At 57.7% G+C, this 20,072-nt stretch overlaps 2 protein-coding genes across 2 annotated transcripts; both read right to left on the minus strand.

The window, feature by feature from the left end:
- Nucleotides 1–1,982: 1,982 nt before the first annotated feature.
- Nucleotides 1,983–4,505, minus strand: PDXP (pyridoxal phosphatase). Its single transcript, XM_010224162.2, has 2 exons — nt 3,915–4,505; nt 1,983–3,460 (listed from the first exon to the last, which is right to left on the minus strand). Exons 1-2 carry the CDS (start codon nt 4,489–4,491, stop codon nt 3,135–3,137), a joined length of 903 nt encoding a protein of 300 aa, XP_010222464.2. The 5' UTR covers nt 4,492–4,505; the 3' UTR covers nt 1,983–3,134.
- Nucleotides 4,506–5,949: 1,444 nt separating this feature from the next.
- Nucleotides 5,950–16,689, minus strand: SH3BP1 (SH3 domain binding protein 1). Its single transcript, XM_088531845.1, has 18 exons — nt 16,628–16,689; nt 14,486–14,528; nt 13,781–13,885; nt 12,767–12,843; nt 12,412–12,523; nt 12,182–12,258; nt 11,874–12,009; nt 11,280–11,348; nt 10,763–10,853; nt 10,316–10,458; nt 10,113–10,224; nt 9,947–10,028; nt 9,380–9,460; nt 9,163–9,279; nt 8,434–8,531; nt 7,365–7,494; nt 7,031–7,140; nt 5,950–6,475 (listed from the first exon to the last, which is right to left on the minus strand). Exons 1-18 carry the CDS (start codon nt 16,687–16,689, stop codon nt 6,111–6,113), a joined length of 2,010 nt encoding a protein of 669 aa, XP_088387971.1. The 3' UTR covers nt 5,950–6,110.
- Nucleotides 16,690–20,072: the final 3,383 nt, after the last annotated feature.

Raw genomic sequence — 20,072 nt, forward strand, 5'->3', positions numbered from 1 at the left:
CCCAGGCCTAACTCAGGGCAGGAACCAGAACCCCAGGCCATGGACTGATCCCATTAAATATTGCACAGCTTTTAGCATTGGAGATTTAAACACAGAGTGAATAGATATCTGAAGGGCTTAGATGGAGAACTGACTATTCCCTGGGGACTCTGGGAAGCGGTTATTTTCTAGTAAGATCTGTTCTCACCTTCACCACACACAGGGGAGAAGGTAGCAGAAGGAAGTCCCACATACTGAAGTTCAGCAGGCCTGATGGATCTCTGATTGCTGCTCCCACCCTCATTCAATTTTGGGATGGAGCAGCCGCCCGCTGGCTGGAGGTAGCGCTTAACCCTCCCATTGCATTGCTGGGGAGAGGAGGCACTTTCTGGGCCCCAACAGGGGCGTCAGCTGCATAAAGAACCATGAGAAAGCCAAAGTCGAGGGAGCAGCCAAGCACAGGCTGTTGGGCTGTTATGATCCAATCAGCTGCTAGAAGCTGTGTACTCTTGGGTGCCAGATCACCCCCTGCTACCTCCAGTCTGCTGGTTGTGACAGCTTGAAAGGAGAGAAGGAATGAGGCAGAGGAGCACAAGAAGTTTTCACCCTCGGAGCCTTGGAAAAAAAAAGGGGGAATTCCTAGGTAGGCTCTTACTGTGCACAGTCTCCTCTGTGCATATACATCTAGTGGACTGATGTGATTTACAGACATGCAGAGTTTCACATGCAGGTGTCTCAATCTCACACCAAAGGTGTGAGGTCCAGCCTGCTGTGAGAACTGAGAGTTCTACAAAATAAATTGGGGTCTGGGTATGTCTAGTTAGAATTAGCAGAGACCTTGCTTTGCTCAGCAATACAAGTGTTGATCAGATGCTCATTAAGTGAATACCACTCCTCAGATAGTCTAATTAGAGACGGAAGAGAAAGACACACAAAGGAAACCCACTAAGACGACAGGCAGTCTTCGGAGTGTTTTAAGCGTTTTTTTATGTATTTATGATTTGGAGTCCCGTCTCCTAACTTATTTTGAAAAATGCCATTATGTTGCATCTAGTTCTACCACAGACCTAATCCAGTAATAACTTATATGTAAGGCCAGCTGTCCATTAAAACAATTTATCTACTAAAGTGGAAAATGAAATGCTTGATTATCAGGAAACAACCATTAAAGAGGTCAGACAGACTAAAGGACAGACTTTGATCCCGTCTGGGGCAGGAGACAAAGGACATTTGTGGGATTTCAGCCATTTTTCTTACCCAAAACATATTTTCTCCTTCCATCTCAGATCGCAGCAAAGCTAAGGAAGAGGACACAGAACAAGGCAAACAATGACTGCCAGTCCAGCAAAAGTCACCTCCAAGGATGTGGCAAGACCCAATTCCCCTTCACTCATGGCTTAGTATAGGTGAAAAGGGTTACAGCAGCCTCACAGGAGCAGCTCTTTGCCCTCCCCCAGCCAGGTCAAGGCTAAGGAGACACCTCGTCCCTCCACAGTCCCGCATGTTCAAGAGCTGGGTACCAGTGCATGTGGCTGTAGGGATGCAAGAGGCTGTCTGAGCAGCAGCAGGCAGACCTCATGTGCTTAGTGACAGAAATCGTGTCCTGGTGAGGAGTCAGTCTTGCTGGAAAGCAAAAAGAACTGGGCAAAGTTTGCATAGCTCACTTCTCTAATTCACCCATCCAGACACCATTCAGCTCTTTGCCCTATGTCATAGCCACATGGGCCACTTCCACCCTAGTTTCAAGCTGTATATTTTGAGAGTAGCCCTCAGTAAGAGGCAGCAGGAAACAATAGTATAAGAAGGCAAAACACTGTCCACAAGTTGCTGTCCATCCGCTCTTCTGCCTACCTAGCACAGCCTTATGAGTAAAAGCCCTTCCACGACCTGCTTAGTCAAATGGAGTTTCTAGGGGCTCAAAGATGCCCAGGTCATTCCCACCTTGATGGGTCCAGTGTAACATAGACCACAAGTAGGGAAAAAAAAAAAAAAAAAAGAGGCCATTTCCAGCCTATGCTCACATTTTATTATATACAGAGACATGGCAAGTGAGTGTAAGAACATCAATATCAATGCCCCTTGGCACAACCAGTCAGCATAATTTATACAAATAATACAATATTTTAACATAAATTAAGTTCAATAAATAAGGTAAATTAAAAAAAACTAGAAAGACAAAGCAGTAAGGAATGATTCTGAGGGCTGTGACAGATTCACAGCAGTGACAATACTAACAACACCCCACCTGCACACCAGTGGTTGGAAAACAGACCCCCCATCAGCCCTTTTCTCACCATGCTATGGCAAAATCCACTGAGTAGGGGGAAGGGGAAAGCCATGTAGTCCATCACTGCTGTGCGTTCCTGATCTAGGAGCTCTCTCCCCTTCACAGGCTCCTTGGGAGAGGGCGATGGGGTTAAAAAAATAATACAATCACAGAACCACTGTGCACAGTCACAGCTTGCCTGAATTGTTTGGCACAGAAACGGACAGTCTATCTTCTCTTTCTACAGTCCTTCAGACACTGGCATAATTATTAATGGAACCAGAGCAGGGGGTTGGAGGGAAACATCTCTGAGGAACAGGGGATAGAAGAGATGAGGCTCCCTTTCACTTGTGCTTGTGGGAGGCTCTCATTCAACACTTCAGAACCCCGACACACTCCTGGCACTGACTGAGACAGAGAGGGTGACAAGACAGCTGATACCCTGGGAAGGAGGAGGTTACTACAAGGATTGCAGGGGCTGCAGCTCAGAAGAGTTACACGAGGGAAGGGACAGCAGTAAAAGGCCACCACTGATTATCTATGAGAAAAATAAACAAGACAGACAGTCCCTAACCACTGTAGGGACAGAAACCACAAACAGACTCTGATTTGGCTCCCGTCATCCTCAAGGCCCCTCCAGCTCTCTTTCAGAGATGCTGGCAGCTGACAAAGAGGGAGAGAAGGATTCTATCATAGAATGGAGACAACTGGAACAGTGTCCCCTCCTTCCCCCACACTCTTTGCCCCTAAAGAAGGGTACTGGAATGTGAGGGGGGGAAAAAAAAAAAAAGGAAAAAAAATGAGGAAATAGGGCTGAAAGAGAGAGTGGGGAGCAGATGGAGATCTGGGATGGGGAACTCAATCACTTTCCCCTCACATATACCAAACACTACTCATCCAGGCCTGGTATCAAGTCTGCAATGCTGTCCACATAGTAATTGGGCACAAGATCCTTGGCAGCTGCGCTGTCACTGGCCATATAAGCCTGTGCCTCTTCCAGGCGGGAGACGCCTGTCAGGGTAAGGATGGTGGAGAGGCCGCAGTTCTTGCCGAAGAGGATATCTGTCTCCAGGCGGTCTCCAACCATGAGGGTGCGGGAGGGGTCTACACCAAACCGCTCCACGATGCAATCAAACATGTACGTGTTCGGCTTCCCCACCACCAGCGCCTTGCGGCCAGAGGCAGTTTCCACTGCTGCTGTGAGACTGCCTGTCCCTGGGAGGAGGAGAAAAAGAAATAACTGCGAGATAACCACACAATGGCCACAGGCAGCCCAGCACCTTGCATTACGTGAGACGACTACGTAGGCTGTGGAGCACTAGCAGCTCAGCAACCCTATGAGAATCTGAACCTCTGAGTGATACACGAGAGAGACACAGCCTGTCCTGCTGCTTAGCAAACTGTCTCATCCAAGCTTTGCATGGCAAATCCCACAGGGGACGACCCTTTCACTAGAAACCTGAGCCAGCTCCCAGTGTAGTACCACCAAAGAGGCCGCAATGGGCCTGGGCAACAGCACAAACCCAAAGGAGGGCCAGTGGTCAAACCTGGCCAGGCCTCAGTCCAGCGCATCCACCACCCCTGGGACATACTGTGGGAGAAACCCGGGGAAAACAGGGCTGCCTGGCACGACGCACCCGGGCGAGGGGGAGCGGTGAGGGGAGCTCACCGGGAGTGCGCTGGCCGTCGCTGAGTGGATGCCAGGGGTCGGGATCGGTGGCCACCAGGAGGCACTGCGGGTCGCGCAGGTAGCCGCAGGCCTGCGCCAGCTTGGCGAAGGTGAACTGGTCATCGTAGCCCACCAGGACGGCGCGCACGGGCTCGGCGTCGCCGGAGCCCTGCTCGCCCTCGCCCGCCAGGCGCAGGCCGGCGTCGCGCACCTCGCCGCGCAGCCCCTCGCCTCCCAGCACGAAGACGCGGCCGGGCCCGCCGCCGCCGCCGAGGAGGAGGCGCTGGCGGAGAAAGAGCGCGGAGCAGAGCGCCGAGCTGAAGACCTGCTCGGCGCGGACGCCGCGGAAGCCGAGGCGGCTAAAGCGCCGCTCCAGCTCGGCCACGGAGCGGCGGCTGTTGTTGCTCACGAAGAGCGTGGCCTTGCCGCTGCGCCGCAGCCGCTCCAGCAGCTCGGGGGCGCCCGGCACGGCCCGCTCGCCCGCCCACAGCACGCCGTCGCAGTCGAAGAGCAACCCCTGCGCCGGGCCCAGCACCTCGCGCAAGCCCGCGCCGCTCAGCCGCCGGCAGCCCGCCATGCCGCTGCCACCAACGGTCCCAACGGCCGCCGCCGCCGCGCGCCGCCAATCAGCGCGCCGCCGCCAACCGTCCCAACGGCCACCGCCCCGCCGCGCCGCCAATCAGCGCGCGGCCGCCCGCACCGCGGCCCGCCCTCAGCACCGCCCTCCGCGAGTGCGAGCCAATGAGAGGCGCAGTGCGGCGGAGTGACAGCGGCAGCGCCCAGTCTGCTCGAGGGGAAGGGGCGGGGAGGGGGTTAGCGAGGCGGAGACAGCGGTGAGACTCTCGCCGCTGGGGGGGCGGGCGAGCCCCGAGAGTGGCACCCAGCTTGTCCTATTAGTTGCTGGGAAAGAGGCGAAGAGGCGGGGCAAAGCCTGACCGTGCTTGCGCATTGGCCAACGTGCGGCCCCAGCTACCGCTTCCTCCGGGAATCGCCATGGCAACGTGCGGGCGCAGGGCCCCTTGGCCCCTCCGGGCGCTGGGGAGCGACTCCCGGCACCCAGTTCCGCTGATCCACGTCCTGCCGATGTTTATACCTATAGGGAGCAGCCCCTGTCCCCATCCTCTCTGCTGGCCTCCTGCACCGCAGGCTGCAAAGCATGATGTGCGCAGCAACACCACGGTGTAATTTTGGCACCGACTCTTCAAATAATTTAGTTGCAATGAGTGTGTGTTTGCATTGTAAAACCCTTGCTGTAAAACCAACCATACCAATTCCTGTGTGTAGCACAAGACATTTTAAGGCAAAAATAGATGTTAGGGTTTAAAATTACTCCTTTGCATCTGTAAACAACCATACGAGCCTGTGGAGCCAGGCTTTCTCAGCTGAAACGCTTCTGAAGCCAGAAGCAGTTGCTCTTTGCCTGGTGATGCATTTCCCACCTCATGCCTAAATATCACAAATACAGCTTAGAGTCTCTTTCCACACTGACACTGCAGTGTTTGGGGAACAAGAGGGCACTAAAATAAGACAATATTTTGATAAAAGAAAGTGGATAAGGCACAGCCTTGTGCAACTCTCTTTGTGGGGCTGACTCTTCAATGTGGCCCTGGAGGGCAAGCCCAGGAGAAACAGAGCAACTGGGCCCTCGCCACCACATACCCTAACACTGATCTGAAGTATCTGACTGCAGCGATCCCTGACCCCCACAGTGCTGGATGGCTCCACAGGAGCAGTCAGGATCGGGCATATGGGCCTGGGCAAGGGCACAGGTTTCCTGCAGGCATTTGCAATCCCTGCAACGCAGTAAGGCTCTCCAGGAGCTGAGGTTCAGGGTGCGTCATGATGGGAAGTTCCTGCCAGTCGAAGGGGAAGAGGGAAAGTCCACCCGCGCTCGTGATAGCAGGAACATGGCAGGGCTAAGCAGTGATGAGAGGAGGAAAGACCTTCTGAGGGGCAGACAGAGAGGGAGAAGCACGCAAAGGGTCCGCTCGGGATGAACCAAGGCAGCAGAGGGAGGAGCTGAGGACACATCGTCTCTCACACCTCCAGGACGTCTTCACAGAGCTCCCCTTGCACTCGTGCCGGATGCTCGGCCACAGGAGGAGAAGGGGATTCTGGAGGAGCACTGGATCCCGTCTCCCTCGGACCTGTGGCAGGAGGGCAGGAGAGCTGGTGCTCCGAGTCCCGCGGCCCCACTCAGTCGATCTCCGCGGCCTGGCCCGTTGGCTGCGATGCCGCGGGAGGACTCCTTCCTGCCGGAGACAGCGGCTGCCCCTCGTCGGCAGCTCCCGGCGCACAGTCCATGCTGTGCTCCGGCTCAGCCGCGGTGCCGGCCTCGCTGCTGGGTGGCCGGTGGGGGCCGTCGCGGCTCTGGCGGCGGCTCGGCTGCGGGGGCAGCGGCGGGGCCACGGAGGGTGCGCGGCTCGCGGCCCCCGCCATGCGCCGGGGCAGGGCCCGGGGGGCAGCAGCGTCCTCGGGGGCCGTGGGGGTGGCAGTGGCGCTGCGGGGCTGGGCCACAGGCGGTGGCGGCACCGTGGGCCGCGCCGGAGCCGGGCGCTTGCCTGGAAAGGAAGCCAAGGGGGGCTTAGCTTCCCCTCCGCGCAGGTCTCAGCGCATCCCTTGGAGAGGGGCTGTGGTGCTGCCTCGAGGCACGTGCAGTGCCCCACACGTGACACAGTGATGGGCACACTGCCCCTCACCTAGCTCCTAAACCCCATCCTGGAGCACCGAGCTGGGCGCACAGAGCACACACCAGCTTTGGGGGCTTTTCCTTCCTTCTCCCCTCCTCAAGAGACCCTGAACTTCGAAGGCTCTAAAAGAAGGGAGTTTCTTCCACCAGAGAGCTAGCCAGGTCCATCCCATGGTCCTACCTCGGCTAGTGGTGGAAATGGAAGTGGCTGGAAATGAAGGCTGGAATCCTTTCTACACAGCTGGACCACAAACCCTTCCCCTCCCATTCAGCAACAGGGGCAGCCCTGAGCACCCTTTCTTCTAGGGTGTGATGGGCTGAAGGCAACCAGAAAATGCAGCATTAGGGTTGGTAGGCCTGGGGATATCTCCTGATCATTGCCAGCATCTTGGTGCGTGGTCTGGGGCTTCCTGCTGCACGGCCTAACCTTTGCGGGTGGTGTCACTGGCTGGCATTGGGGCTACCAGCCCTGAACCTTCGGAAGATGTGGTCACCTTCGGAGAAGCTGTCTGAGAACTCGTCTTGGGATCCTTCGTGCTGCGGGAAAAGGGGGCAAGTCAGGCTTTGATTATGCTGCTGGCAGTGGAAGTCAGTGTATCCTGCTGATGGTGGGAGTCCATGCCTCTGCGGGGGACAGCTGGTCCTTGGCATGGGGTGCCCCATGCCTAGGCCATGGCTTTGTGTGAAGATACGGGTGCAGGGTGGGATGGGAAGGGAGAAGAGCCAGGACAGCCGGAGCTGCCAGCTCCTGTCAGACTTACGCTTCTTCCTCTGGGAAAGCAGGGGCAGTGGCTGGGGGAGACTTGGGAGACAATTCCTCCACGGGGCCAGCCTCGCTGAGTACAGCGTTCGCAGGTGGTGTGAACATGCCAGAGACGTTGAAATCGATCTCTAGATAGAGAGAAAGGAAGGAAGACCTGAGGAAACTGTACAGGGAACTGTACACACTAGCAGTGTCAAACGCTGCACAGGACTCATCACCAGACTGGGAGTCAGAGCAGACTGGGGGGGGTATAGCCCAGACATGCAGCAATCTCCTGAGCCCCGCTGCCTTCCTGCACCAGTGCACCCTACCCCTTCCCTCCTCTTGGCTAGGACCTCAGCTTTTGTCTGAGGGAGGGAAGACAGCCTGGCCCTCGATATCAACCTCTCTTGGGGACTGAAAGTGCACTTGATCCTTCCTCATACTGCATAGCCCCAGCACTTTGTCCTGGAGCATAGACCCATGTGCAGATTAGGGGCAGCAGCTCCACCTGATGGGACTGATCGCCTTCCTGCAGAGTGATTTTGCTTCTAGAGTTCTCTTCCATGAGTCCCCTGGTGTCTGAGGGCGTGAGCAGGGAGAATGGGTGGCAGAGAGCTGCTTTGCTTCTATACAGAGCTTGAAGCAGGATTAGAGTCCCCAGCTAGCCACAAACCACAAGCTTGTGGCTTATATGTGAGACAACATATGTGTGCTCAGCAGATCAGTGTGAGGGCACCTCTAGGAGACACAAGCTCAGCTGAGCTGGAAACTTGGGCCAAGTCAGGTCTCACAGAGGCAAAATCGTGCTCCATTGCTCCCTTCCCACTGAGCCTGTGATTCACAGTCTCCCTGAGCAAAGCGGGGCAGATTTCTAACTCATTTTGTCAGCTGCCCTGCTGCAAACATGGGCTGCAGTTAAGCACTGTTCCTGCTGCAAATCCCTTCTGCAGCAGCCCCAGAGGAGCAGGACAGAGCTGACCAGCACGGGATGCTCTTTGGCTATTGCGCTGCACTTAGCAATAGCAGTGGGACCCAGTGTTACTGCTCCCCGAAGAAGGAAGGACAGAGAGAAACTGTGGCCCTACCTCCGGGGAAGAGAGTGTCCGCGTTTTGGATGAGGGCTTCCACAATGCCCACCACCTGGATGGAGGAGACCGAGGCCAAGTCCAGCTGCATGGGATCTCTGAGAGAAAGAGGTGGGGGAGGCATCAGGAAAGGACTTAAAGAGAGTGAACCCATTTTATGTTAATTCCTGGCTGGGCAGACCTGAAATAGAGACAGCCAAAGGGAACTGGGAGCTGTTCTCTATCCTGGAATCCTGGCTTCCAAGCCAATTTGAGGCCATCTATGTCACAGGTGGTCTAGGACTCAGCCTTTTACACTGTGCACCTCAGTGCAAGGGTGCAGCTTAGCAGGCAGGCAGGTGCCCAAGGGCCAGGTGTGGATGAGGGGGTGTGCAGAGAGTTGTGGGGGAGATGCCAGGCCAGGGTGGCTCTGAAAGAGACCACAGAGTGAGGGAGAGCTGAGAGGCTAAGGGGACATCAGAGAAAGACACTTGGAGGCCTGGATGCCTCCAGGACAGTGGGGGTGACCACAGAGCTGCAGGGAGGGCACGTCTGCTACTAAGAGGCCGTGAGCTTGGGCAGGGGATGTGGTGCTCCATATTGGTAGGGGATGAGGGACAGGACATCAGGATGGAGGAGGTGCAGGTGGCCTGCAGGATTAGCCAAAAAAAAAAAATCCAAAACCCCCAAAACACCATTTTTCAAAGCAGAGGAGCTGCTTCCCACCACCCCAAGCGAACACAGCCTTACCCTGTGCTTGGCTGTGCCCAGAGCAGGTTGGGGCCCAGCACAATGGCAATGTTGCTGGGGGTCATTTTATTGACCTCCTGGTGTTCGGCCAGCTTGGCTAAAAACTTGATGAGGTACCTGTGAGGGAAAGAGAGGGTGGGAGGGCAGTAAGCGTGGCTCAAGGAAAGGTGCCCCTGGTGACTGCACGGGGAAAAATAACCCTGTCCCTGACAAACACCTCAAATTATTGTAGTTCTCCTGGGGCAGGCGGCTGCAGGTGTCTCGGAGACTCTGTACTTGGCCATCGGAGTCCTTGAAGCTGCAAAAGAGAAGAGGGAGAAGAGAGCTGGGTCTCCTCCATGCCACGAAGTTGGGCAGAGTGCGCGAAGTCTGAGAAGGCTGATGTTGTCACCCCATGTGGGTGACAGCCCAGGACAGCGGATGCGCTGTGGGCAGAAGGCCAAATGCTGCTACATGTATTGGGCCATGTGGGTCAGGCATGCACAGAGGACAAAATACTATCCCAAAACGCCCCAGGGGATTTACTGTGGTATGAACGTATCTTGAGGATGAGCCCGGGAGAGATGAGCCCTTCTGTGAGTAGTAATCCTTGCTCATCAGGACTACATGGGTTTGGCCCTGAGCTGATCCCCTTGGAAAAATGCTCCAGAGGAGCTGGGTTTTTATCTTCTCTTGTGAAAAGTGAGGCTGAGCAGCCCTGTTTTGCATGCCAGGATAGGCGAAGGGGGTGGCAGTGAGCTTTTTTCCCCCTACCAGGCTTTTCCACCTCTCCATTCCAACCTACCTGGCCACTTTAACCCATTCGTCGTAGAGCTCGAAGGTCATCAGCGGCTGGGGCAGCTCCCGCAGGTAGGACTTCAGTGCCCCTGGCAGGGAAGAGGGGTGAGGAGGGCACTGGGGAGGGCAGCGCAGAGTCTGCTGACCCGATGCCGCCTGCGACGGGCGCTCACCGGCCACGGCGTGCGGGTCTGTGCAAAACTCCTCCAGGGCATTGGAGCCGCTCGCCAAGCTGCTCTTCAGCCTCCTCAGCACCGAGGCGCCCGCCGCCAGCCGGAAGAGCCCCTGGCGGGAGGTGGAGAGTGAGGGGGTGCCGGGGCTGTTCGGGGAGGGGAGGAAGCTGTGGGGCAGGCAGGCGGTCACAGGCGATGCCGACCTCCTCCCTCATGCCTGAGGCCAGCAGCATCATGACACAGGCCTCGATGGGCAGCGCGATCTCCCGGCCCAGGCTCTTGAGGTGCGTCTCTAGGGACACGCCGTAGTAGCCTGTGACTGGCGTGTCTGCAGCGTAGGAGGGCTCTGGAAGACAGGAGGACAGGTAAGCAGAGCCGGAGGCAGCCGTGGCCCTGGTGGCATCTGATGGCTGTCGGAACAGCCATGTCTTGCTCCAGGCTGGGTCTTGCTCGGCAAGCGAAAGTGGGACGGTGGGCAAGAACCTCGAGACTCCTGTGCAGCCTCCAACCTCTCTTCCCACCAGACGGGTGTGGGAGGCAGCAGCAAGTGCAGAGAGGGAACGTCTGCCTTTCCCAGCTTGCTACCGTGCTCACATCCCCTGCAGCGGGGCATGTCGCCCACACGGGCTGCACAGAGGGCCAGGCGGTACCTGTCTGGCTGTGAGCTTCCTTCAGCTCTGCCAGCGCCGAGTCCAGGGATCCCAGGGACTGCCGGTGGTACTGGGCTTGGATTTCCATCAGCTGCCGGACAGAGCACACACAGACAGCCCCTAGTTCAGCACCTGCCCCTCTCGGAGGGGCCCTCTCCTCAGATACTGCACCCACATGGAGATGGGGAAGAAAAGGAATAAAAACAGGAGCTGCAAGGACCCTTTCCTGCGGGGTCTGTGGATACGTCAGTACTGAGGGGTAGGATGAACTGGAGAGCCAGGATAACTGGGCCAAGCTGCCCTGTTTGCCGTTGGCGCTAGTGGCAGCACGAGGCTGCAGTGCATGGAGGCAAAGCCCTCCTTGGGGCTGCTGCTGGTGTGCAGGACCCTCCCCTGCCCGGGCTGGAGGACCCAGTGTGGACAGGGGCAAGGTTGGCTTTGATCTGTGCCCTGGATAAACCCTAGGAGACATTAACGTGCTAAAGAGGGGGTGTGAAAACGGAAGGACACAACTCACTCTGATGAAGTAGCTGGCATAGCTGTCCTCTTTAGTGGAGAAGTGGTAGAGGTCAGCCATGTACTCATCCTGGAGAAGGAGAGAAAGCAAAGAGCAACTGTCCACTTCATCTTGGGCTTCCTGAGGAAGAGGGCCTGATATCATGAAGCCCCCTCAAGCTGTGCCCCTTGTTCGTGCCATGAGCTGCCCAGACAGCATGATCCCCTAAAAAAGGGGCTCCTGGTGTCCCCTAGAGGCAGCCCTGGCTATGGGGCAGTGTGAGGGAGTGACAGGCTGGGATCCTGTTGGCTTCCTCCACTGCTGTTCCTTGCATTTGGGTAGCAACCCAACACAGAGCCCAGCTCAGCTAGGTCCCAGTCTGGCGGATCCCGTAAGCTCCTTGCTCCAACCCTTGGAGCCTCCTCTCAGCAGCACCTTCCCTGGGCTTGGGGCATCTCCCAACTTCTGCACCTCAAGGGACCCATCTGCAGCTGTGCTGGCTGTTTGGACCTGCTGCTGCCACCCATCTTGGTGTGGGACTTGCCTTGGATGGGGCTGCTACAGCTGAGCAGCTCTCCAGCCCTAGAGCTGCCCCACCATGGTGGCTGTTCTCACCTTGCACTGCTCCACCTTCCTCTTCACCTCCTCCTCCTCTTCCTTCAAGGTCTCCAGTTTGTTGGCAGCAGCAGATGCCCCAGGGCCGGTGCCAGTGCCTGTGCTGTTGCTGGAATTCTTGGCAGCTTGGTTCAGCCTTTCAGATGGGGAAGGAAAAAAGACCAGGCTGCAGCCGTATGCCGAGCCTGGGGCACCCAGGAGCAATCAGAGCTGGTGACTGCAGATGCACAAGCGGGGCTGGGGCAGTTTACTCCATGCTCTGCCACGGCAGGGCCCTTTGCCGCCCCGCGCCCCACTGGACCCTCTACCTGCTTTTGATGGCATTCCAGTCTGAGATCAACTTCTGCAGCGTCTTCTTGCGCTTCAGGATGATGGGAAGCTCTTCCTGGGAGAGAGGGGCCAGAGAGGGAGTCCCGGAGCCTGCCCTGCCCTGGGCACGCGGGAAGGCTCCAGGCATGGAGGGCCAGAACAGGCGGAGGAGCGCGGGAAGGAGAAGGCAGGAGGAACAGAGCAGAGGAAGGAGCGTGACCAGGGCTACCTCACTGAGCTTGTTCAACGGCTGCAGGACGTCGTGCTCCAGGGCGATCTCAAACTCGGCCAGGATTTTGGCGAGCGTGCTCTGTATGCAGCAGCCCATCTCCAGGGCTCTCCTGCATGGGGAGAGGAAATGACTGCAGGCCAAAGACCCCTTCCTGGCGACAAATAGTGGGAACAGTTCCTGGCCCCTTCTGCACTTGAAGACCAAAGGCAGTGGTTGTCCCCTCTGGTGTTTGGTGAGGGGCCCTGCTGGGCTCTGAGAAGGGAGCTGGACAGCTCAGCTTGGACGTAGGGGCATGTGCCAGGATTTGGCACCTTTCACGATCACCCCGGCCCTTTCCCCCACTGGCTCTTACCCAAGGCTGGACTCTGTGTCTAGTTCCTTGAAACTCTCAGCCATTGCTGTGGACAGAGCCATCAAGGGCAGCTTCTTCTGCACAGAGACAACAGTTTTGGAAAGGAAACCATGAGCTGATGTTTGGCAGCTCCCTGTCCCCAGGGCAACACCACCACCAGCAGCAGCATTAGCACCAGGGGACATGGGCTGGCCAGCTGCCAAGCCCAGAGCTGCAGCCCCACATCTCCCCTGGCCCAGCCAACCCCACCGGCCTCACGGGCTGAGGAAGGAGCCTGGTTGTCCATCCCATGTCCCTCCAGGCAAAGCCAGGATCCACTTAGTCTAAGAAGGCACCAAGACCCCATAACTGGTAAGAAACCCTCCTGCCTCCTGTGCTGTGGAGGGCTGGGGAACTGATGGAGACCTCCTCCAAGCCCAGCTCTGCCATGGTTTTACATGTACAGAACAGTTTCCTAAACAGGAGTGAGTAACCACGCCAGGGTTCATTAGGCCAGCAAGGAGACGGGCCCACAAAATCACAGGGTGCCTAGGGAGAATGAAGGCGGATTGGCTGTTGGCAGTTGCTTTCCCGACAAGAGCTGCAAATTGCATCAGTTGGAAACAGGGTGGCAAGTTCAACCCAGAGAAGAGGAAGCAGTTGTGCACACTGTGCTTGGCTGCGCTGTGGGGCTTCTCACAGCAGGATGTTGTGGATGCAGGAGGTTCACAGGGGTTCCAAAAGTAACGTGCACAAAGTATTTCTGTAGGGTTATCAATAACAAAACCACAGTCTCTGACCCAGCGAGTGCCCCGACCTCAAACCACTGGTGGCTGAGCGAGTGTCCGGGGGACACGTGCTCTGCAATGGGCATTTGCTGGCGGTCGCTGCTGGAGGCAGGCCCTGAGCCAGGCGCCCCTGTGGGCTGCACGGAGCTCCCTGCAGAGCCGAGGCTGCCCGTGGATGGCCACGGTGTCCCTGTGCTGCGGGCAGGGGTGAGCGTGGGGAGCAGCGTGGCGGGAGCACCGTACTCACCACTCGCTTGTCCATCTCGGAGCCGCACTGCCCCTGCAGACAGGCCTGGAGCCGCTTGGACACGCTGTGAGCCGCCCGCTTGGCTGGCTCGATCCTCTGCTCTATCTGCAGGTGGAAGAGGGCTGGAGAAGCTGGGCCCCTGGCTAGCCCTGCCCGGGGACAGCGGGCCCTGGGAGCTCTCGCCAGGAGCAGCGTCTTCTCCCAGCAGGAGCAAAGGTCTGTTCAGCAGTCTCACCCGAGGGGACAAAACCCTGCAGGCCTCATTGGCCTCCCTGCCGTGCTGAGCACTGGGGCTTGTCCCTGCATGGGCAGCTGGGGAAGCCCCTTCCTGTGGCAGCAGCCTGCTGTTTCCTTAGCACGGTTGGGATGTGACAGGGTCTGAGGGTGCTGAAGCGAACTCCGCATTCCTGTGGCTGCCGGCATGTTGTAACGCCGCTCTCCAGCACAGCTGGGTGGCAAACAAAAGCTGCCGCGACAGGAGCAGCTCAGCACGGCGAAGAGCAAGGGCCAGGCAAAGCCGGGACAGATTTCCTGGTATCTGTGTGAACCTCTCGCTACAGCCCTGGCATCGCCCTCCGGCACGCAGGGAGATCCTGGCGCTGTGACTTGGACGTGCCAGCCGGGCAGATTGCCGCTGGGAACAGGACATGTTCTCCCGTGTAAGCACAAGCAGGCACATGCCGGGCAACCAAGCCCACACCTCACCTGCAGCAAATCTTCGGTCAGAAGCTCGGTTGCTTCTTGGGATCTGTAGGGGGAGAAGGAGCCATTAGCAGATGGGACACCCTTGACCTGGCCTGCTTGGGAAGGCAGGTCCTTATTTGTTTCCCTTGTTTTTTGTTCATGGCTCCAGGGAGCAGAAGACACTGGTTATGCCCTGGACCATCAAGCGCAAGGTTACAGGCAGAGTGAGCCCGTGAGAGGAGAACATCTGGATCAGGGAAAAGCAGCCAACCTTGCCGGCCAGCAGAATTCCCATCCCCTAGAAGAATGAACATAACTAGATTGGGATGCCCATACAGGGCAGCATCAGCACCTGCGGCTGGCAGCTCCCCAAGGCGAGGGTACAATCTCAGATAGGAATCCTGAATCGGAGCGCCCAGCTCACTATGTCTTGACACGGCCAGATTTTCAGAGAGAAAGTCCTTGGCGGGGTACTGCTGTGGTGGGAATTTTGCTATTGAAATATTATAGCTGCAAACACCTCTTCCTGGAGGGAGAATTCAGGGAAGCCTCTGCCAGGGCCTTGTACACATCTCTGCAAGGGGTTTGCAGGGCCGGAGTGGCTGGAAGCTGCAGGGGCAGCAGTGTGGGAGCAAGCGGCACCGGGTAACTGTGGTCAGCAGGAAGCTCAGATGAACACCAGCCCCCCGGAAGGACTAAACATAACTGTTTCTGTTTGGTTTTGCAAGAAGTATGAGGTACAGATCATGCAAAGCCATCCAGGAAGCTTCTGGTTTGCAGAAAATCTTGATGAAAAACATTTTTTTTTTTAAAAAAAAGAAACAATAGCTGCCACAACCACCAAACCTCTGTGACTCTTTGTGAAAGAGAAACCTGGCTTTTCAGGCCACAAGTCCCTGGGACCTGCATTTGCTTTCCCACTGCCCCTTCCCTGCCCCACACGAGGGCTGTCCCCCTGCCTGGTCGGTTCGTGCTTCTCTCTTCTCAGTCTGCAAGAGCAGAAAGGGGCCAGGTCTGTGGAGCTGCAGGAAATGGGGGAGGCTGCCTGGAGGCCGGCAGCATCACGTGCGCCTGCAGCCCACAGAGCAGGCGCTCCGCAGCGGGCAAACATCTTGCGGAGGGACTGCACGAGCCGGTGGAGGCTTTCTGCTGTCAGGCTGCAGCTGAAAGGGAAGTGCATCCAGAGCAGCGGAGCGACTTTGCAGCTGGGGAGAGGGGAGATAGAGCGGGCTTGGCACCCTCCTCAAGGGAGGAGAGAGGGGAAAGGGAAACCTGCTGGGAAATGCAACAAGAGCAAGAGGCCACCATGCTCTGGGAATCACTTCTGTGTGGCGCATCTGCTCGCCTGACTGAAGGACCCTGGTGGCCTGAGGGACAAGCCCAAGTCCCGCTGGGCCTCTCAGCGGCAGGGAACCTGCATGTGTGCAGGTGGAGGTGGCTCTAGGAAGGAGGGAGTGAGGAGGCCGGGAAGGGAAGGCCCAGCCCTGTGTTGTCATTGCAGTGCTGGGTTTTGCAAGGGGAGACCTTGGGAAAGCTGGGGAGGAAAATAAAGAAGCAGAGGAGGTGGGAGCGGGCTGGAGGATTTCACATGAAACTGCAAGTCCTCCGTGTCTTCTCCACAGATCAGGGTCACAGGGCCCTTGGGTGACGGCTCCTCTCCTCAAAGAGCATCCGCTGGGTTGGAGGCTGCTAACACTGTGCTGGGCTCCCAGCGGAGAGGTCCCAGCTCCTCGTGCCCCCGTTACCACACGGCGCGTGGCTGCGGGGAGTCCCTCCGATGGGGGTCCCTTCCCACCCAGCGGCCTCCCTGCCACCTGCTGACAGCCCCCTGCCGTCAGGGCCGCGGCAGGGGAGCGTTGGGCAACCCGGCCGGAGGGGAGCTCGGAGGGGCCCTTCCCCGCTAGCCGCAGTGCGTGTAGGCCCAGGAGAGGCGGCTGCGCTGCCTCGGCCCGGCTTGCCGAGCGCATCCCTGCCGCTCGCAGACGCCTGGGCCAAGCACGGCCTCTTGGCTTACGCTAGAGATCGTCTAAGAGCAGGGTCGTTCTCCCCTTTTCCGCTTCCCTGTCTCGCCCAGGAGAGCAGTCCGGCCTGGGCACAAGCCCCCTGGGAGCTGCGCCCTGCTTCCTCCCAGCACGTTGGCCCCGCTCACGGAGAAGTCCTTACCGGCCGCTGAGGTTGGGATGGGACAGTTGCTGCCGCATCCGATGAAACTGCCTTTTCATCATCTTGAGAAATGGGGGCTGCTCCGCGTGGCTCTACCCGCTCAACACTGCCAGGCGACACTCGGCATTGGATGTCCACAGCCCCTCAACTCCCAGGGGCTGCCTTGCTTTTTTCCCAGGCACCTCTCCCTCTTACTCCTCTCCTTCCTTGTTCCCTTCTTTCTGTTTCCCGCCTTCTCTCCTCCCTCGTTTGTCCTCGGGGATGTCCTGCCTGGTTTCTCTTCCCCTGTGCCAAACTCCCTCTTTCGGTCCTTCTCCTCTTTTTTTCTGGCTTTCCTTCCTCCTCGAGCTGCTTCTCTGCACCCTTGCTGCAGATCAGGTAAGAGCAGTTGAGGGCTCCTGCTCCGCTCTGTGTTCCTGTCACCACCCCACAAGTATAAATAACTTCAGCCCAGCCTTAAAGGGGAAATATTATTACAGCAAACACGTAACAAGGCAGGACAAGCACAAGCTGCTGCAGAGCCCAAGTGAAGGGCCCACGCTCTGTTTCTCACTCTTTCTCAGCCAGGGTGGGTTTTTTTTTCCCTTTCCCTTGCCTTCCCCAGCACTAGCAGCAATGCAGAGCAGTCCGTGGCGCTGCCAGCTGGCTGAGCAGCGTTCATGGAGTGGCTGATGTACCTGACACCTCCTGCCCTGCCTCGTCACCCTGACTCTGTTAGTGCCCCTGGGGCACCTGTTCATCCTCGTGGGTCCATCTCTGGCCTCTTCCCTGCAGCACAGATCCTCTGTCGTACTAGAAGCGGGAGAACAGGCTCCAGCGCTCTGCCTGCCCCCACGCAGCATGGCCGGGCCCCAGGCTCAGCGTGCCAAGCCATCAATCCCGTGGCCGCCTCTGTATTCCTTGCTTTTCCCCTGCTGCTGTTGCTAAGACTCCCCGGACCTCGCGCACAGTTGCGGAAGAGGCTGTTGCTTTACACCCTGCGGAGGCCCCTTCCTCCCCGCTCCCGCCTCCCGCCGCAGCCCTCAGCGAGCCGGGCGCGCGCAGAGCGGCGCCTCCCGCGCACAGGCGCTGCGAGCACCGCGCTCCCACACTGCTCGCTGCAGCGCTGAAGCCTCCCCACAGCATCTGGGCTCAGCTTCCTTCCAGAGCTCGGGGAGGCGGGTTGCTCGAGCCACCCCTCCACTCCAGCTCTGAGACATGAAGCCTCTCAGCTGCGGCTACCTGCAGCCGGGACTTCCCTGGCTCCGCACTGCGAGGGCAGGCCGGGGGTGGCAGGTACATTGTGCGGCCGGCAAAGGAACTAGCGTCGGAGCAGAGGCGGGAAGCAGTCAGCTCATGAGCACGTGAGACAAACAGCAAGAGAGAGAGGTGGAAGGGCCACTCCACCAGCCCCTCCATGTCTTGGAGCAGGTAGCAGAGGCATCGCCGGCATGGCGCTCTTCAAGGTGAGACTGCCCCATCACCACGTCGCTCTCAAACAGGAGCCAGGTGGAGCAGCCCACCCAATACTCCACTGAAGAGTCCCCATGGAGCTCCGTAAGGTCATCGTGCGCACTGAAAGCAGAGCAGCACTTTGAAGACCTGTTGCAAAGGGTCACGCGACCCTCCACACAGCCCGGACAGCTCCCTCGGCAGCGCTGCAGGATGCAGTGACCAAGCAGGCTCTCTCCTCACACGCAGTCTTGGTAATTCCTAGGGGCACAGTGGACAGACCTGCCCCCCAGCCTGCAACCTTCAGTGAGGGGCACGATGCTGCCGCTACCTGAAGCGGACCCCACTCTCCCTCCAGCCACAGTCCTAGCAGGAAAGCTGCTCCGGAAGCCGCTCCGTGCAGCAACCCTGGCGCAAGGGAGCTCCCCCAAGCCAGTCCCAACCAGCCACATGGGGCTGCACTTGAGCAAGGGGGCGCGGGGGCCTTCCCAGCCTGCCACCTCCTGTGGGAAGGGGGAAGGAGGGGCAGGCAGGCCCCAGCTCTCAGCATGGAAGCCACTTGCTCTCAAACAGGAATTGAGAGCAACCGGGGACTTCCACAATTCCCCTCGGCCCCCTCCCAGGAGTAGGGAAACCATGTGTGAGGCCAAGGAGAGGCAGGGGCATGAAACAGAGGACAGCAGTAGTAGGATTTAAGCTTAAGACAACACCCTCGTGCGTGGCACCTGACCCTTGTCAGGATAGAAACAACTTCTCTGCAGGCTGGAAGGATGAGGGGAAAATGCATTCCCAGAGTCGAAAGACACAGAGAAAAGATCAGGAAAGAACTCTCTTTATTTCCCATAAATACAGCAGATTATTCGCGCCGGGCGTTTTGTTTTAAATTTTTTTTTTCCATTTACAGAATTTGCACTGAAAATATATACAAGTCTGTTCAAGAACCAAACAAGATCTGCAAAGAAAAACCCATACAAAACCCTGGAAGAGACCAGAAAGGGAAGTAAGACACAGCAGAAGCCCCAGCGTAAAGCCTTTGCTTCCCCTTCTCCTCCACCACACTGCATACCCAGCTCCAAGACCTCTCACCTTCACTGCCCCCAAGCCAAGAACGAGCAGCATCCATTGGCCTCCATCTCACAGGCTCCTTCCACACCTAGCAAGCTGATTCCAGGTGCACTTTGCTTATGCCTCTAAAACCAGGCCCAGCTAAAACCAGCTTAGGGAAGGGAAGCAGCTCACGTGGTCACAAGTCCGATCAGAACGGGGATTGCTCCGGACATGCCACCCCCTGGTCTCCTTTGGGCGTGCAGATCCCTGCTCTTGTGTCACAGTGATCAAGTGCCCGGGATGAACCCCCTGCCCACTGCTGCAGGCCGAGGGGCACAAGGCACCAGTGCCGCCCGGTCCAGCGTGGCTGCCTGGACATGGGCTCATGTCCAGTCTCTCCCCAACTCTAGCCCATCCCTTTCCCAGCTGGAAGAAGAAATCGAAGAGCTAATAATTAAAAACAACCCAAAATTAAACAAAAAAGCCTCATAACGCGTCCCCCCCAACCAAACTGTCCACCTAGCTGGGGGGGGAAGAGGGAGTAGGATGATTTGCTGCTTCCTCTCCGTCTGTCGAGCAGGAGTCAGGGGCTCCTTGGGGGAAGACTTAAGCCCCCAGAGAAGGCCCCTTTGAAACATGCCCCTTTCAGGGCTGGCACACGGGACAAACAGGTACGAGTCCGACAGCGATCCCAAACGGTTGCTGGAGTAGCTAAAGCATCGGGAAAGGTGCGTTTCCTCCCTGCTGCGTTTAGCGCCAAGAGCCAAGGAGCTACGGAGATGACACAGACAGGAGCAAACTCTTCCCAGCCCTGAACTCAACAGGTTCCCAGCCCCAGAGCCCCCCTCCCAGCCCAACAACTCTGCCTGCAGCTGGAGCAGGGGGATATGGAAAGATGACTCCCCCTCCCAACGCAAGCACAACAGTTAAAGACACTGACTCCAGCCCAGTCCCTGTTCAGTCTCAT

Source organism: Tinamus guttatus, unplaced genomic scaffold, assembly GCF_059628265.1.
Source record: "Tinamus guttatus ecotype Peru unplaced genomic scaffold, ASM5962826v1 Tinamus_guttatus_pri_ptg000439l, whole genome shotgun sequence".
NCBI classification, from domain to species: domain Eukaryota; kingdom Metazoa; phylum Chordata; class Aves; order Tinamiformes; family Tinamidae; genus Tinamus; species Tinamus guttatus.

Excerpts from the sequence above, each read along its gene's own strand:
- PDXP (XM_010224162.2), bottom strand. The coding sequence starts at position 4,491 with ATGGCGGGCTGCCGGCGGCTGAGCGGCGCGGGCTTGCGCGAGGTGCTG. Across the intron at positions 3,461-3,914 it reads CGACGGCCAGCGCACTCCCG|GGACAGGCAGTCTCACAGCA; the intron begins GTGAGCTCCCCT and ends TCCTCCTCCCAG.
- SH3BP1 (XM_088531845.1), bottom strand. The coding sequence starts at position 16,689 with ATGATGAAAAGGCAGTTTCATCGGATGCGGCAGCAACTGTCCCATCCC. Across the intron at positions 10,459-10,762 it reads GGAAGCTCACAGCCAGACAG|AGCCCTCCTACGCTGCAGAC; the intron begins GTACCGCCTGGC and ends CCTGTCTTCCAG. Across the intron at positions 10,029-10,112 it reads AGACCCGCACGCCGTGGCCG|GGGCACTGAAGTCCTACCTG; the intron begins GTGAGCGCCCGT and ends CTTCCCTGCCAG.